Source organism: Notolabrus celidotus, chromosome 15 (genome assembly GCF_009762535.1).
Source record: "Notolabrus celidotus isolate fNotCel1 chromosome 15, fNotCel1.pri, whole genome shotgun sequence".
Taxonomy (NCBI): Eukaryota; Metazoa; Chordata; class Actinopteri; order Labriformes; family Labridae; genus Notolabrus; species Notolabrus celidotus.
In genome coordinates, this window is record NC_048286.1 from 22,366,174 (window position 1) to 22,384,230 (window position 18,057).

The window sequence follows — 18,057 nt, forward strand, 5'->3', positions numbered from 1 at the left end:
TACATATGGACATTTGGAAACTACGGTGGCCCTGAAGTGCAAATCAGAAAAACGGTGAAAGGATAGACCAGTCCAATCAGCGACAAGTCATGTCCCCCTATGGTACCTACTTCTGGTTTGGTTAATGTAGTGTTTTCTGATTTGCCGTTGTGTTTTGCACTTCAGGTCCACCACAGCAAAACTCATGTCATGGTCATGCTGCTATAGAAAGGAATGAACATCTACAGTATGTCTTGTAAGGCATATTCAGAATGTAGCGAAAATCACGTCCCCTTGGCGTCCCTGTTTCAAATTCCTCTTACTGAGGCTGGGGACTATATGTTATATATTTGTATATATATGTTTGTTTGTACGATATAGGTGAATTATTGCATGGGAGATGGTAATAATATAAATATGAAAAACGTCGTTTTACCACACTACGCAGCTAACTGACGTCTTCAGTCGCCAATGCGCTCCTCTAAAAGTTCCGGTGTGTACTCCACCAGGACGAAGGTTCCGCCCTCCGATCTGAAGCCCGTTACATTTTTTGTGGCCACTCTGGGCCATGGATACAACCTTTGGAAGTTGCACAGTGCTTTTATTGACACCTAGCTAATACAGTCTACAACTTGGTTAAAGAAACAGTGACCGGACTGGTGAGTAGACACCTTAATTTGAATCTGTTTAGCTGGAAAGGTCGTCTAAACGGCTGTTTTTAGAGAAACACAAGCAACCGCTAACTAGCGGCTAGCTTGCACCTAGCTGTGTAGCTAAGCTAGCTTTAGAGCGAAAATGACAGAAGCGAGCTGTCATGTCAAAATTAAGCTTAATACGATTTTTCAACCATAGACAAGGTTTTAAAGATGTTATGCCTCAACTGCTTGGGATTTCGCCACACACTGTCCAGTAAAAGTAATGTTATCACGGCTACAAATGTTGACAGGCTTTAATTTGCCGGTGTTTTCGTCAGAGTGGCTGAGTAGTTGAAATCCGAGAACAAAGATCTATTGTAGGCTAGCTACCGTGAAAGGTACCGGTATTTTACAATTCTCCCGGCCTGACCCCAGCTCCTAAAATATGCCTGCTAAAGGCGAATAGGTATCAAGTAACTAGTGAAGCCAAATCGGGCCTTTTACTGTTGTAACGCCGGTTATTATTTTCATTTTAGGACGCGTTACGTTATACCTGGAGGCCACGCCAAGTGAAAGTTTAGTGTTGATTTGAGTTTTGTAAGCAGAATACAGCCATTAGTTGACTCTTTTCAAGCTGAATAAATAGTCAGATCACAGTTTTGGTTAATATCAGTCTGCATCTTTCTACACGTCATGTAGATGTCTGAAGTAACAGATCCTAACTTTGCCTGTCATACTCTGGATTGTTGAACTGGCCCTTTTATGGCGCTAGTTATTCAAGTTGAGACAGTATTGGAACTTGTTTACTAGTTTTAGTCAAGGCACCTCCCCAGAGTATGAACCTTGACTTGTAAGTGTAAAGCTTACATAACTTAAGACTGGTGCTATGTCCTCAAGGCTTCTTCTTCTTTCATAGAAATGCCAGTTTTGTTGTGTTAACCTGATATTATCAGTTGTGTTCTGCCCCTGTCATCAGATTTATCACACATCCTCTATCATTTTAATTTCCATTTCAAGGTATATAATGCGCAGAGTATGATTGTGCATGTGAGCACTACATTCCACACTACATTACAGACACCTGCGGCACAATAAATGACAGCTTGACAGAGCCCAACAATCTGATCTGTGTGTGAATGTGTGACAAATGTCAGAACACAGCTACTGCTGTTATGTTAACAACACTTACACAGGGTTATGGAAACCAAGGTACATTATTTTTCTCACCGCTCTTTGTGTCATACTAATCCCTCAACCAACATCTAAGGATCAAGGATGGAAGGAAGGAATGTGGGGTATTCCCTGTACCATGTGCTTTACCTTCAAGCTCATAAATATGAGATTAACAAGAATTATGAACCTTACTTGTCCTTCAAGGCTGTGGTTTTAAAATGTATGGCTGCATGATGTGCTTCAAACTGTTTACAGTACCATAGAGCATTGTGTTGTAGTGAGGAGTGATGTAACAGAGAGAATACATGATGAAAGATGCCAGGTAGACGAAAGTGTGTTACATGCATTTTTTATTGGGGTAATTTTTATGATCTCATTAATTAAAATAATGCCTGAAATGTTGTATCAGGTGTCAGCCAGTACACCAGTCTCTGCTTAAATATCATATTCTATTTATATTCAAAGTGGTCACTGTCCTGCTTTTGTTTCTTGGTTACAGAGTTGGTGTGAGGTGTGTTGACCAGTGAATGCATAGAGTCAAGAAGGTAAAACTCTGTGACACAAAAGAAGGTATCTGGAAAAGGTACAGTATACGGTTTATTAGGGATGCACGATATTATCGGCACATTATCGGTATTGTCGGTTTTGTTATGATTGTCTCAGGGAGAGCATCATCCAAGTTTTAAGTAGGATGTATCTTTTTTTATGAATTTTGTTTGAAAGCAATTATCATAAATAAATATGCAGTTTTAAATATTAAGTATTTTTCTTATTTTGCACAAGAAATTAATATTACATAACAAATGTGATAAGAGTATCACCATAATATTGTACACTAATTCCAATACAGAAGAGAATTGATGATCCCTGCAATTAGGTCTTTTTAATCAGCTAAATGAGTTGTAAAATATCAGCATATCGGAAACCGGCAAAACATCCAATATTGTGCATCCCTACGGTTTATGTTAACATTTTAATCAATTCCATCCAAGTGCAGGTGTGGCTTGATTTCTTCAAGTCTTATTTCTTTCTCGTTCCAACATCCAGCTGTGTGACAGTGAGCATGACGGCTGTGGACGGCCTTTCAGACAGCACAGAGGTGGTGGAGATGGAGGATGTCCCGACTCAGTTCTTTGTGGAGAAACACTCTTGGGAGGGCCTCCGTGACATCATCCACTGTAGCAGGAAGTACTCGGGCATGATCGCCAACAAGGCTCCCCACGACTTCCAGTTTGTGCAGAAAAAGGATGAGAACGGGCCCCACTCCCATCGGTTGTACTACCTCGGTGAGTGGATGCTTGATGACGCTCCATCAGCCTGTGATATGGATTGCCTTCATACAGCTCTGTTCACTTGAACTCAGTCATGCTTCACAGCTCCAGGCATCAAACTATGAATACCTTATCATGGGAACATCCACTGCATTGAATTTTATGAGCCTTTTTTTATGATCTAAAGCTGGAGCTGCCTTTGTCTTTTCTCTGTGCTTTCCAGGAATGCCTTATGGAAGCAGAGAGAACTCATTACTTTACTCAGAAATTCCCAAGAAGATCAGGAAAGAGGCCCTCTTAGTTTTGTCATGGAAACAGATGCTTGATCACTTTCAGGTAAGCCCCCTTGTTCTTGCTGCTTGTATGGTAACAACACGAGACCGTGCATGGTGATGTCATCATTCATAATAGGTTGTTAAGCGGCCCTGTAACTTCCAGGTCTAGGCCTGATTTCACCTACTGCATAATTTACAAATATGCTAAAGAAGGGCAAGTGTTCCAGGAGGTTTTACGCACCAGCTAAGGGATTCATCACAGTGCAGTCATATTACTTACTTTACACCTTAGAATATGTTTTAATGAGTAGTACCTCTTACTTTAATTTCTAAGCATGTGTCACTTTAAATTAAGCTCTCCCTGAAGGTATCTAAGATTTGCTGTTTTTTGCAACCTGAGATATGTTCCAAAACTAAAAACATTAGGCAACCATAAACTGCAAGAGTAACGCTTAAATCTGCAAACATATGATTATTTGATCTAAGGGGAATCAGACTGGTTGCATGTGTTTTGTCAGACATACAGTGGATAACAAAAGTCTACACACCCCTGTTAAAATGCCAGGTTTTGTGATGTAAAAAAATGAGATCAAGATAAATCATGTCAGAACTTTTTCCACCTTTAATGTGACCTATAACATGAACAATTCAATTAAAAATATATATATTTTAGGGGGAAGAATAAAAACTAAAAACTAAAATAATGTGGTTGCATAAGTGTACACACCCTCTTATAACTGGGGATGTGGTTGTGTTCAGAATAAACCAATCACATTCAAACTCATGACAAATAGTAGTCAGTATACACCTGTCACAAAGTGACTTTGATTAATCCCAATAAAGATCAGCTGTTCTAGTAGGAGTTTCCTCACATTTCCTCAGTTGCATCTTACAGCAAAAGCCATGGTCCACAGAGAGCTTCCAAAGCATCAGAGGGATCTCATTGTTGAAAGGTATCAGTCAGGAGAAGGGTACAAAATGTTTTCCATGGCATTAGATAAACCATGGACCACAGTGAAGACTGTCATCATCAAGTGGAGAAAATATGGCACAACAGTGACATTATAACAATCAAATAATGATTAGTTAAAGGGTGTGAACACTTGTGCAACCACATTATTTAATTTGTTTTATTTTTTATTCTTCCGCCTTAAGGTTTTCATTTTTTATTCTTCAATAGAATAGTTTATGTTATAGGTCACATTAAAGGTGGAAACAATTCTGACATGATTTATCTTGGTCTCATTTTTTTACATCACAAAACCTGACATTTTAACAGGGGTGTGTAGACTTTTACTATCCACTGTATGTTCCAAAACTAAAAACATTACGCAGCCATAAACTAGAATAACGCTTGAGCCTACAAACATATGATTATGTGATCTAAGGGGAATCAGACTATGTATTTTGTGAGACATACTTTACAGTCATTTTTCTGTATAACCTTTATACCTGAACAAACCACACATCACTCTAAAAGTTTACATCTTCTTTTCTGTTGGATCTCTCAGGCTACACCTCACCAGGGGGCCTACTCTCGAGAGGAGGAATTGCTAAGAGAGCGTAAACGTCTGGGAGCGTTTGGTATCACCTCCTATGACTACCACGCAGAGACTGGCCTGTTCCTCTTCCAGGCCAGCAATAGCCTCTTCTACTGTCAAGACGGAGGCAACAACGGCTTCATTGTGAGTATATTGTCTTTTCTTGTCAAATTTGATATGTAGAATATTCCATGATACTGGGCAAATCAAAATGCAAAAACACTTGGACATATTTTGTGTGTATGCTGTGTTTAAGCCCTACTGAAAAACCTAATGGTTTTCATGCATATCAACAAAAGCTATGTTTCTGTAACAATCACATGGAAGAGTAAATGTGTTTTTCAACATGTATTTCAAGCTGTCTGTACTTTGCATCAAACAGATCTCTCCTTTTCTTGCGTTTTAAGTTAAAGTTTCGGCTCACCTTTGACTAAGACTGTACATGTTGGTTTTAGCAGTCTGCTCCGGTAAAGCCAGTAGAGATCAAGACCCAGTGCTCAGGGACCCGCATGGACCCCAAGATCTGCCCCGCTAACCCTGACTTCATAGCCTTCATCAACAACAACGACCTGTGGATTGCTCACATCAGGACGGGAGAGGAAAGGAGACTCACATACTGCCACAAAGGTCTGGAGACTCATGATTTCACTGAATCATATGACTAGGGAAATAACGTCATACAGCAGTCTCACGGCTTGTATATCAGCAGAGTGCCTTACTATAGAGGTTTGAATTATATATATCTTTGAAATACATACACCATAGGGATGCACTTATATATATTAGGGCTGTCAAAGTCAACATGCTATATACAAGTTGACTCATGTTTGAGAATCAGAAAGCAGTGCAGCAGTAATGTTTGTGGAGGGTAAGAAACACAGTTTTTATTAAAACTCGAATATCAATAACATTTGAGCTGATCATACTACTATGAAGTCTTGTGAGTCCCATGGTGTAACGTTGGATCCGGAGTCCATCCATGTCTGGTAAATCGACTCACTGATGCACCAACATGCATCAATTGTATCACAAAGTTTTGTATAAACGTTTTCCCAGCAAATGGGTATTAAAGACAGACTCTGCTGGTCAGTTGCTTGCGAGGATGGTTGAACTTGTTAAAGAAGTCTAAAGGTTAGCTGTCACTGCTGCGGCTGTTGTGGTGTAGTCACCCGCTTCCACTCAAAGCAGCCGTAAAATCGAACCCAAACTTTGTTGCAAGTCCCAAATATCTATAATGTTAGCTTTGATGTCCACTGTTATCCATGTTAGAAAATGACTGTAAGGCGAAAGGTTGACAGAACCTCATCATGATGTGTTCAAATGTCATGTCAAGAAAATTAAAATTCATAATAATACACTTTTTTAATGGACATATTTCTTTTTACCAGCTATATGAAAAAAATAAAATCTATATATATCATAAGGATTTGTTTAACTGTCTAACATGAACTCTGATGAGCTTAAAATACATCATCAAAACCACTGATGCCAACATTTTTCAAATTACAATAAGAAGCAAGCTTAAAGGTAGCACATTTGTCCTCTCCCATGTTGTTAAGAGTTTTAAAAACTTGCGAAGTATCCCTTGAAGGTTATATAACAATACATGGATGTATGCTTTTTTCACTCTTATGTTTTTTACCAGGCGTGGATAGTGTGAAGGAGGACCCCAAGTCTGCAGGTGTAGCAACATTTGTCATCCAAGAAGAGTTTGACCGTTTCACTGGCTACTGGTGGAGTCCCTCTGCAGTTGAAGGTCAACATGTGAAGTTATTCATACACATCATGAACATCAATTACTTGTCAGCCACTGCTGCCTGGTAATTGAATGTGGTTTGTGTTAATGCCAGCCCCATGTAAATGTTCTTTCTACACTTTTAGACTCTAATGGAGGTAAAACAGTGTACTTGCTGTATGAAGAGGTGGATGAGACGGAAGTAGAGATTATTCACGTTCCCTCCCCGGCACTAGAAGAGCGGAAAGCTGATGCATACAGATATCCGCGCACAGGTAAATGTTGCTCTGTACACTGTTCACACAGTCAGACACAAGGTTAGGAGGTAATTGTTTCTGAAGGACTGATTTATTTTTCATTTTATTTAATTATTTTTATTTGCAGGTAGTAAAAACCCCCAAGCTACCCTTAAACTGGCAGAGATCAAGACAGACCACCAAGGGAGGGTGAGTTTTTCTACATCTCTCATTGTCTTTGTTCTCTTTTCTTTCCTTCTCTTGATCAGTGTGCAGTGGGTTAATAATATGTGCATTTATGGTTTAACTTTACAGATTATTAGCACACAAGATAAAGAACTGGTAGTCCCCTTTAACACCTTGTTTCCTGGGACGGAATACATTGCCAGAGTAGGATGGACAAGTGATGGCAAATAGTGAGTATTTCAGCGCTATTCCTCAGTATTTCTTTATTCTAATTTTGCAGTTATAGCCTCAATGATGTAGTGTTTCCCAAAGTTGTCTCTTGAGTTTGGTCCGCTCTGTCTCTCCCTAGTGGCTGGGCGGTGCTTTTGGACCGCAGCCAGAGGAAACTCCAGCTCGTCCTGCTTCCTCCAGCCCTCTTTATCCCTGTGACGGATGACCCAGCTCAGAGGCAGGAGAGTCTGGAGGCCATACCCAGTAACATTCAGCCACACGTAGTCTACGAGGAGACAACAGATGTCTGGATAAATGTAGGTTTTGCCACCCGGTATCTTCTCTGTTTCTCACGTTCATCTAATTTTTAATAAACTAAAGGCTGAAGGTTATCTGCTCTTTTCTTCAAACAGGTACATGATATATTCTATCCATTCATTCAGACAACGGAAGATGAGTTTACTTTCATTTGGGTGAATGAGTCTAAAACTGGTTTCAGCCATCTGTATAAAATCACATCCCTGTTACAACGAGGCTGCTACCACTGGGCAGATGACTACCAACACACAGAGGGTATGAGAAGAGGAGACGACTCTTCTTTTATTGGAATTTATTGTGACAAACAATCAGTGTATCATGGCTTTCGTCAGAGCGTTTGGTATGTCAAGGAGCATGTTGATTCTGTTATCTGTTTTCTGCAGGAGACTTCAAATGTGCAATCAAGGAGGAGGTTACATTGACCAGTGGGGAATGGGAAGTGCTGGCAAGACATGGTTCCAAGGTTAGACACAGACTGTCAGTCTTAATATTTTTGATATCCACACAAAATGCCAGGTGTTTGTGGAATACTAAGCTTACTCTACACCTGCTGCAAAACTAGCCTCATTGGTCCAAGAATGAATGAGTGAAAATGATGATGTCATGTATCAGTATCATGCCCCACTCTTGCTGCCTTTTCACTGTCCTGTCATGACTCTGTTGTCTCTCCCCTTCTCTAGATCTGGGTGAATGAATCATCAAAGCTAGTGTACTTCCAAGGGACCAGAGACACTCCTCTGGAGCACCACCTCTACGTGGTCGGCTATGATTCACCTGGAGATGTGGTCAGACTAACCAAGTCTGGCTTCTCTCATAGCTGCTCTGTCAGTCAGGTAAAAGCATTCATTTGTTACTACAGTCCATGCTTTTTATTAGGGATGCACTGAAAATTTGGCCACTGAAAGTTTTTTATCATCGAAACAACCCAGCCAAAACAGAATGTTGTGATGACGCAAGCAAAAAACGCAGCCAGTACACGCTTGTCTGGATAAGGTCAAACATGGCTGCATCCGTTATTCCTTAATCCCAGCTTTAAAGCGTCTTCTAAGCAAAGAGGTTGAGACGGACAGTCAGCACACGTTTCACTGAGATCTATTCAGATCCTCTGCACTTCATCCCGACTGTACTTGTTCCGCGTTATAAAGATCATTACTTGGATGTGGGAATAAAGCAGCGTGCACAAGAAATGATCCAGGCCGCGATGGATGTGAAGAACCCACCTGGAGAGCACAGTGCAGGAGAAGGAGAACAGAGCGCAGAAAAAAGGACTTGTCTCTCTGAACCAGATGAGGGGCATGCACCCTCGTTGTCTGATGTGTTCAATGAGATCCTTGATTTTAGTGAGGTTAGTCCCAGTCAGAGCCATAAATGCAATGGTAGGGGAGACCGGGGACAGTTGTAACATTTTTGACATTTCTGTCTATAACTTTGAGATCTTCTAACCCAGTGTGTTCAAACTTCTACACAAACTAGCTTCAAGTGTCTGCGAATAAATGGTCTAGAAAATGCCTGTGACACAAACAGAAAATGCATGGCTTAATCTCAAATTCAAGGAGTGAAATGTTACAAATTTCCCCGGTCTCCCTACTAATAATTGGCATAATAATTTATTTCGATGTTTCGTTTTTCCGCCTTGGTTTCTTCATTTTCCGGTTTCGGCCAAGAATTTTCATTTCGGTGCATCCCTACTTTTTATGTCTTGAAAAGTTGTTTTTTATGTACCAGTTGCATCCTTTCTACTCTCTGATTTTCCCTTCCTTTCTTGTCCTTGTCTCTCCTTAGTGTACAATTTGCACTCCATTCTTTGTAATCCTGAATTTTGCCCCTCTCTGCTTTGTCACCCTGCAGAACTTTGACTTTTTTGTTAGCCACTACAGTAACGTGAGTACTCCTCCGTGTGTTCACGTCTACAAACTGAGCAGCTCGGAGGGTGACCCGCTACACATAGTGCCTGAGTTCTGGGCCAGCATGATGGAATCACCAGGTAAATGGGACTGTGATGTTAACATGAGTGGTGCAGTAGTTTCATGATATATTTAATATGCAGGGTTTGTGTTTACATGTTTGGCTTTTCATAGAGAGCAATCTGGCAAAGTGTGAAGATTGTCCAGCTATCTTTGGTTTTATTTTGTGAACAATCAATAAAGCGTCGTCTGTAGGGGAAAGTTGAGGTCTGGCTTTGATTAAATCAAGGACGGTCAGTTCGATCTACAATGGCGTCCTCCAGACAATCTTGACAGCAATCAGATAGAGTGGTGCTCAGGCGCTTTGCGTCAGCGATGATTGTCGTTTATGATTCATTAAAAGAAGCCATTAAGATGGCACTTGCTCTTGTTCTGGGTGTATGATCCCTATGTTTGTGATTTAGCAGAAACATGCCATCTATTGATTGTAAGCATTTAGCAAGCAGTTGTGACTAAGCTACAAACAGGGGATCCAGCTTAGTAATAATAATAACATTACAGCTGCTCTTTCTTTATAAGATAGACCAGGGGATCCCAAAGTGTGGGTCCCCCTGGGGGGCCGCAAGACACAAATGGGGAGTGGTGATATGTCTTCAAGAATTATTTTTTTTAAAGATCTCTAAAAATATGTATTATTATTGTTTATTTTTCTTTATTTGCCTTGTTTTCTTATGTTTTTCCTCCTTTTTGTTTGTACTGTTTGTTATTATAATTTTTGTATTTATTATAATTTTCTTCTTCTCTTTGTTTGCTTTGTATTACTTATATATAATTTTTTTAACTTGTGGTGAACAAAAAAATACTGAAAAAAGGCAATAAAAAAAGTTGAATCACAAAAATTATCTAAGAATAGTACATTTTACCCATTATAGTAAAAAATATCAACAAAAATAGTTGCTAAACTTTAAATAAAACCTTGAAAATAGAAAATGTAATGAGTTTTCTGCCTTTCTTTTTGCCAGATGACTCCTAAGTTTAGTGTTAGTGAACAGTTAATTATCAAAAGCATCAGTAGCAGCAGGTTAATTCATAAAGGCACAGGAAACACAGACACATGCTCATATAGGTAGGGTCATTTTCTGCAGACCAGCTAAATGAAGACACATTAAATCACTTTGAGGGACAGTAGGGGTCCTGAGTCTTTGGCACCAATATTTTTGGGGTTGCGGGCTGAAAAGTTTGGGAACCCCTGACATAGACTGCGAAAAGGACTCCTTAACACCTCTGCTGTTATTAGACAGGCCGGTGCTATCAGCTGTCTATCAAATAACTTATTTTGAAGTTGAAAAAAGTACAGGAGGAGACTTTTGCTCTACCCATTGGAGGTTATAATGTCTGCAAAAAGGGAAAAACAAATAGAATACAAGATGATATATGAAAGAACAGGTTGCCTAATTAAGAGCCCAAGAAAGTGTATCACATTCTATTTATTTTCACTATGTATTCTACAGATGTAATACTAATGCTTTTATTCCTAATCAGGGTTTTTATCACTAAACACAGTTGATGTTTTAGGTGAAGTTACATGTGCTGATGTGTCTTCCAGGTTGCCCAGGAGATTACAATCCACCTGAGATTTTTGACTTTCCAGGGAAGTCCGGCTTCCAGCTTTACGGAATGGTTTACAAGCCTCACAACCTGCAGCCTAACAGGAAACACCCAACCGTTCTTTTTGTGTATGGAGGCCCACAGGTGCGTTTCTATATCCTGTGTGATGTTGCTTTCAACGGTTACTGTCCCTGAAAAGGAAATAAGAAAGCAGGACAAAAATGTTTGTGTTTGTGGATTCAGGTGCAGCTAGTGAACAACTCCTTTAAAGGGATGAAGTACCTCCGTCTTAACACTCTGGCCTCTCTGGGCTACGCTGTGGTGGTGATCGATGGGAGGGGTTCCTGTCAGAGGGGACTTGAGTTTGAAGGAGCACTGAAAAACAAAATGGTAAGTAACATAAATGTGTAAAGATGATTGCACAATAACACCGAAGGTTAGGTAGATTACATAACACCAATTCTCCTTTGCCTCCTCAGGGTCAGGTGGAGATTGAGGACCAGGTGGAAGGGCTGCAGTATGTGGCGGAGAAGTTTAACTTTGTGGACCTGAGCCGTGTCGCTATTCACGGCTGGTCTTATGGCGGGTTCCTCTCACTCATGGGCCTCATTCAGCGACCCAATGTCTTCAAGGTTAGAGAGCTATTTCCCACTCTCACACTTAACACCATTGAGCCTTCTTTGCTGTAGTTTGAATTTCGTTAATGAAAATTATGACGAAAAATGTTCGTCAACGACTATTTTTTCATGACGAAAACAAGACTAAGACGTGCTAAACTGCATCACTGATAATAAAAACTCTGATGAACGTATGATTAGTTTTTGTTGACGAGACGATGACGAGACGAAAACATTAGTGGCAGACATGAATCCATGTTTCTCCAGCTGTGCGTCTAATCTTTAGAAATAAAAGTGATGCATTCCTGTGACAGGCTGAGTTATTATCTGAGGGGTAGCAGTGTTAGCTTGGTCTCTACCTGAAGCAGGTGTGCTTTATGAACCAGCTCTCCTCACCTCCATTCATCTGTCTCATCTTCATTGAGGCTTTTTACCCCCCCGGTGTGCGTTAGTGACAAAGACACAACCGTGCAATGTCTGTTTACCATTTGACGTTTTTGCTGCTATCACCGTGAAAAGCTCAGCGTCTAGAGCTTGATTTATTCCAGTTTGTTGATACACCAGACACCTTTAGTAAGTTTGGATCAACTTGTCATCAAAGATGCAGACGCATTTCAGAGTGCTGTAAACTGACTGTCTGTCCAGTGCAGGTGCATTCAGGGGCCGTGCAATACAGCCCTTATATTGTGTTCATGGCATTTTTATTTGAATCACGAGAATCAAAATATCTTCATAGTTGTCACATAAAGAATGTTTTATTTTTGCTTTTTAGCGGTTAAAAGCTAAATCATTTAACTTCAGATATTACACAACTGTAATACACTACACAACAATACACTATTTGAAAACTTGGTAACCCTGATACTGATATCTGATTGACTACATGAATTATTTTAAAGAGAGAAAATGTTTTAGCAAAAATCAAAGACTAAAATGTGATTAAAACTAGTTATTCGTCGACTAAAACTAGGCTAAGACTAAAAAGGGCTGAAAAGACTAAAATGTGACTAAAACTAACACGCATATTCGTCTAAAGACTAAGACTAAATCTAAAATAGCTGCCAAAATTAACACTACTTCGCTGTCACTGTTAGCAAGAAAAAGATGACATAGATTTATCTTGTGATGAGCTTACATTTGAATGAATCCCTTTATAAAACCCCAACACTTTCAAAACTTAGCTTGCGATGTAATTACCACCTGTATCCACATGGTGTCTATGTTGCACAGTGTGTCGGCTAGTAGCCTTCATTTGGTGCTGGAGGGTTTGAAAGTTCAGGTTTGTAAATTCACTGAAAATGTCTATCAGTCAATCTTTATTTATATAGTGCCAATTCACAACAAGTGTTATCTCAGAGGGCTTTACAAAACAAGCAGGCCTAGACCGTACTGAACTGTGGGTACAGTGGAGCCACAAGATGAGATATAGTGAGAAAGTGCTGCAGAATTATACTCCTTCACAGTGAGGGATCATTTGATGTCTTATTCACCCCTGACAACTCCTTGCTCTCCTTCCAGTTGGCCATCGCAGGCGCCCCTGTCACCGTGTGGATGGCCTATGACACAGGCTACACAGAGCGTTACATGGACGTGCCTGAGAACAACCAGCAGGGTTACGAGGAAGGCTCCGTGGCTCTGCACGTGGACAAGCTGCCCAGCGAGTCAGTACACACACACACACACACACACACACTTGTACCAGCTGGCGTTTTGCCTTTTCTGATATTTTTAGTGCTTGAAACTCTGCAGCTAATCAGATCATGCTGCATGTCCTTTCATTGATATTCGAACATGTTTGATCATGACTGCGTTAGTCATCAAAGTGTTCCCTTGCTATTTGAAAGAATAATCAAAGTTTTCTAGCAGCTATTAAAATCTGCGAAGCTAAATCAGGATTTGTGGAGGCAGGCAAAGTCAAGTCTTATTGTGCATGTGTGAGTACACCCTGAGGCCCTTACAGGCTTCATGTTGGAGCACTGATCTTGGATGCTGATGTCAAATCAATAAATATCTCAGCGTCTGTATGCCTTTTAAATCATTGAAGGAATGAAGGAGGTTTCCCTTTTAGCAAGCAGTGGCAATGCAAAAAATTGCCATGTACTAAGGCCTACCATATCTTGATTCATGTTGCTGTAACTATGTAATCATTGTCATTTCAGGCCCAACCGTTTGCTGATTCTTCATGGATTTCTAGATGAGAATGTGCACTTTTTCCACACCAATTTCCTCGTGTCGCAGATAATCCGTGCTGGGAAGCCCTACCAGCTTCAGGTTAGCATCACAAACTCTACACAACAGAGCAGCACATCTGTCTGATCAGGCTAGGCTGACATACTTTACATACATTTTCAGCATGAATGTCATATCTTCGCTAAGACCACAGTAGTGCTCAACCTAGAACACTCGCTAAAATTAGTAACACCATCACTAACGCCGGGTGTTTTTTACCCAATATAATATACCCAATAAAAAGTACTTGTCATCAAAATCCAATCAAATCCATTTTATTTATATAGCACATTTTAAAAACAACAAGGTTACCAAAGGGCTGCACAACAAATACAAAACAGTAGAAATAAATAATAGTAACATTTAAAATACAGTAAATTAAAAGACAAACAGAGACAACAACACAAACTCTCATGCTGTATTAAAAGCCAAGGAGTAAAAATGAGTTTTAAGACATGATTTAAAAGTATCTAGGGTGGGGTCCATTTTGACTTGGGTGGGTAGCTCATTCCACAGTTTAGGAGCTACCACTGAAAAAGCTTGGTCACCCCTCGTTTTTTGTCGGCTTTTTGGCATGACGAGACACATCTGATCAGCAGACCTCAGTGCTATGGAGAGGGCGTAGATGTTTATGAGGTCAGAGATGTACTGAGGTGCCAGATCATTTAGTGACTTAAAAACAAACATTCAAATCTTAAAATGAATTCTAAAATGGACAGGGAGCCAGTGGAGGGAGGCGAGAACGGGGCTGATATGTTCATGCTTATGGGTTCCTGTTAAAAGGCGAGCAGCCACGTTTTGGACTATCTGTAAGCGATTGAGGGAGGCCTGGTTAATGCCAGTGTATAGTGCATTACAGTAGTCGGGATAAAAGAATAAATCAAGTGCTCAAAATCATTGAAAGATAAAACAGATTTTAGTTTGGAAAATATGACAATACATGACAAGTTAGAGTAGTGTTATTTTATTTTAAAAATTTGGTTTGGGACCAAAAATTTCTAAAACAAAAAAAATACTTTACCATTCCTGGGACATTTGAGACTTCCCCGGTGAAGGCACAGTCTCCTTGACACACAAACAGCTGCAGGAGAGAGAAACAAAAAAAGGGCGAAAATCACCCGAACACGTGCCTGTAGGAAAAAGCGGGTATTGGAGTAGGGGAAACATCCACGCCTTCAAAGACGTCAAAGACGACGCTGAAGCTACCCAGGGACCCATGACACTCAGACAAACGCAAAATAATGAATATCATGTAAATGTGTTTGCTCGGGTGAAAATCACCCGGCAATAGTGTTCTAGGGTTAATGATAAAATACAACCTATTCCACAAGAGTTGGAACGCTGTTGTAAATATTGATAAAAATGGAAATTGATGGTTCGCAACAGATTTGAAGTGTGCAAAGATGAAAAATGATATGTTGAAAGCTAAAGTTACTGTTTTACGAAAAGGAAATGCTCATCTTCAATTTGATGTCAGCAACTGTTTGAAAACATTTGGGACATGGGCGTGTGATTTCCACCACAGAGTCATGTCTGCAGTGCCTCCTGAAGGCCTGAGGATTACAGCCATCCAGTATCTGTTTTCGGCCTGGTCTCTTTTTGTACAGAGATTTCTCCAGATTCTCTGAATCTTAAATGATATTAGGGACATAAACCTCTCTGCAGTGTCCTTTTTCTACCTAGCCATAGGGATGTCACGATACATCGTAAATCGGTAAAAAAGAAATCGATACAAATAAGGGTGGATTAAAATCGATTCTACATAATTTGTATCGGGATGATATTTTTAAACAGTAGAAGGCGCTATCTGCATTATACTCCGCTTGTTCACAACACTAAGTCTCTTGCGCTGCTCTCTCGTCACTTGCTGAGTGGAGGTGTTTCAAGTTCAAAGCATGTTTCAGAATCAGCTGACTGCACACAGCAGAGACGCTCAGCTGGGGGCTGCAGCTGAGTGACAGGTCTCCATGAGCACTTTCGTTAACATTTCCAAAGATCGATCAAGGAGAGTACTTGAAATGTACATCCCTAATTCAAAGAGATGTACCTTATGTGTTTTAATATTTAATACTTTCATTTTGGAACTGTTCACTTTCCATTTCTCTATAATAGTTCTGAGATTTTCCAACAAGGTATTTTGTGTGGTGTTTTTTTTTTTTGGCAAGTTACTGAAAGAAAGTGTGCAGTGGTTTTATTTGAGCTACAACACACCTTAGAAATTAAAAAGTATTATTTTGTTTAGAAAGAAATATAAGACAAAATATATATTTCAACTGTCCATATCTTAGAATTGAAATGAAATAATAGTTATTTAAATTTGGAGTTCAATCCAGTTTTCTTGAAAATCGTTGGAGAATCGTGAGTGAATCGTATCGTGAACCAAAAATTGTGAATCTAATCGAATTGTGGGTTGAGTGTATCCTTACATCCCTTCCTAGCCATGTTACTAACCATGTTGGAATGCTACCTAATTAGTCTGGAGATGTTACTCCCAATGCTGCTTCTTTAAAAGTTTCAACATATAATCGGTAGTGTTTTCATCCTCATTTAAAGCAGATATTACTGGATCTTTATATGTTGTTCAAATCAGTGTTTAACATGCTTATTACCATGTGTTGTTTTAGGTATATCCCAATGAGCGACACAGTATTCGCTGCCCTGAGTCTGGAGAGCACTACGAGATAATGCTGCTGCACTTTTTACAACAATACCTCTGAAACAAGACAACAGGGGAGAAGTGAAGTCTAGTCTCTCCCCCCCCCCCCACCCACCCACCTCCCTACTTCTTGTCCCTTCTAGCTCACGACCTATCTGTACTCTCCCTGACCTCCCTGTCCTCAAATGTTCACCCCGTCATCGAGACTATCAGACACCACAGCCAGTCTCCTATGAACTCGTCATATGTAACCTCCCCACTAGAATCTTTCGCTCTCTCTCGTCTGTTGTTCTGTTTCTCGCTTCACCTCGCTCCGTCTCCCTCCCACCCCCCCATCCATCCCTGTGTGTACAGTCTGGGGTATGGTTTACGAGCACAGAGATTTAATGTCTCACCCTAGAAGCTGAACAAAGACAAGGACATATGGAGAAATATTTGCTGGCTGTGTCACATTGACTCATCGCTCACCCGTGTCCTCATCTGATTCTTTTTTTTTTTTTTTTTGCCAAATGTTATTGTGTTGTTTTCCCCTCTGCGCCACCTGTTTTATTCACTAGGGTCAGCGGTTGGAGCAGGGTGACAGGTCACAGATATGAAATAAAATCTATACGCATGTTTGCAGACATGAGCTCCCATACTACACACATATGTAAAATACAGTTTATCTCATACACAGACACTCATTAGCACACTAACACAGACTTACAATATCACTCATGCTGTGAGTCTGTAACTTGCAGTTAGCTTAAGGATGACTAAGAGGAAGACAACTGTGACTCTTCTTCTGTCCACTTCTTTTAAGTGTGTTGTTTAAAATGAAACATTTTATGGAATTTTATTCTTTTTTTTTTTTTTTTTTTTTTTAGAGCGCTGACCGAAGCAGCTCAATGATATTTTTGTGATGTTTTCTCCCCTCACATTACATTGCTCGGGATGTCTGCTTGCCTTCTTAACACATAATTTATATTTGCCAAAGTACCTCTTGACTATTTGATCATGCTGGTATTTCCTTTTTTTACTGCAATAAAGACAACAGGAGGGTGAGCACTGGAGTCTTACAACAGCTTTGTACCACCGGAATACAATTTGTACATGATAATGAATAAATGTATGAATCAATCACACGCTTTCTTTTACTGCAGTCCTCTCATTCTGTTTTCCTTGCATTGATATTCCTCCCTAACCCTTCATTTTGAGCACAAGCCAGGCTCCAGGTGCTTGTAGGTCCTTCTGTCCTCTCTTCCTCAGCACAGTTTCCATGGTAACCTTTTTTTTTGTATCAATATGCGAGTCCACATATAGGTGACTGTTGACAAACAGTGCTCTGATAACACTACAGAGATTAGATAATGCAATCTGCTTGCACTTGTAAAGAATATACGGCTCTGCTCAAAAGGCTTGCTGCTCTAGTATAATCCATCACCAAACAAACACACTGCTGCTGGTCACCCCAGCAGCGATCCCAAAATCCCAAACCCTGATAG

The 18,057-nt window shown here is 40.1% G+C and overlaps 1 protein-coding gene across 4 annotated transcripts; it reads left to right on the forward strand.

The window, feature by feature from the left end:
- Window positions 1–460: 460 nt before the first annotated feature.
- LOC117827173 (dipeptidyl peptidase 9-like) lies at window positions 461–17,697 on the forward strand. Of its 4 annotated transcripts, none has more exons than XM_034703680.1 (21): window positions 461–638; window positions 2,287–2,370; window positions 2,835–3,073; window positions 3,282–3,394; window positions 4,845–5,018; window positions 5,330–5,501; window positions 6,520–6,630; window positions 6,756–6,884; window positions 6,994–7,055; window positions 7,161–7,261; window positions 7,381–7,558; window positions 7,655–7,814; window positions 7,943–8,022; window positions 8,240–8,392; window positions 9,408–9,543; window positions 11,070–11,215; window positions 11,315–11,461; window positions 11,551–11,703; window positions 13,207–13,349; window positions 13,848–13,959; window positions 16,542–17,697. In XM_034703680.1, the coding sequence occupies exons 2-21, from the start codon at window positions 2,315–2,317 to the stop codon at window positions 16,632–16,634; spliced, it is 2,658 nt and encodes an 885-aa protein (XP_034559571.1). In that variant the 5' UTR covers window positions 461–638; window positions 2,287–2,314; the 3' UTR covers window positions 16,635–17,697. The 4 variants fall into 4 exon arrangements, with proteins under 4 accessions (XP_034559571.1, XP_034559572.1, XP_034559575.1 ...); XM_034703681.1 differs by having other exon boundaries at window positions 5,333–5,501; XM_034703684.1 differs by having other exon boundaries at window positions 2,287–2,357.
- Window positions 17,698–18,057: the final 360 nt, after the last annotated feature.

Coding starts and splice junctions, on each gene's coding strand:
- LOC117827173 (XM_034703680.1), top strand. CDS start 2,315: ATGCATAGAGTCAAGAAGGTAAAACTCTGTGACACAAAAGAAGGTATC. Junction 6,631..6,755: donor GAGTCCCTCTGCAGTTGAAG/GTCAACATGTGA, acceptor CTACACTTTTAG/ACTCTAATGGAGGTAAAACA. Junction 11,462..11,550: donor GAGCACTGAAAAACAAAATG/GTAAGTAACATA, acceptor TTGCCTCCTCAG/GGTCAGGTGGAGATTGAGGA.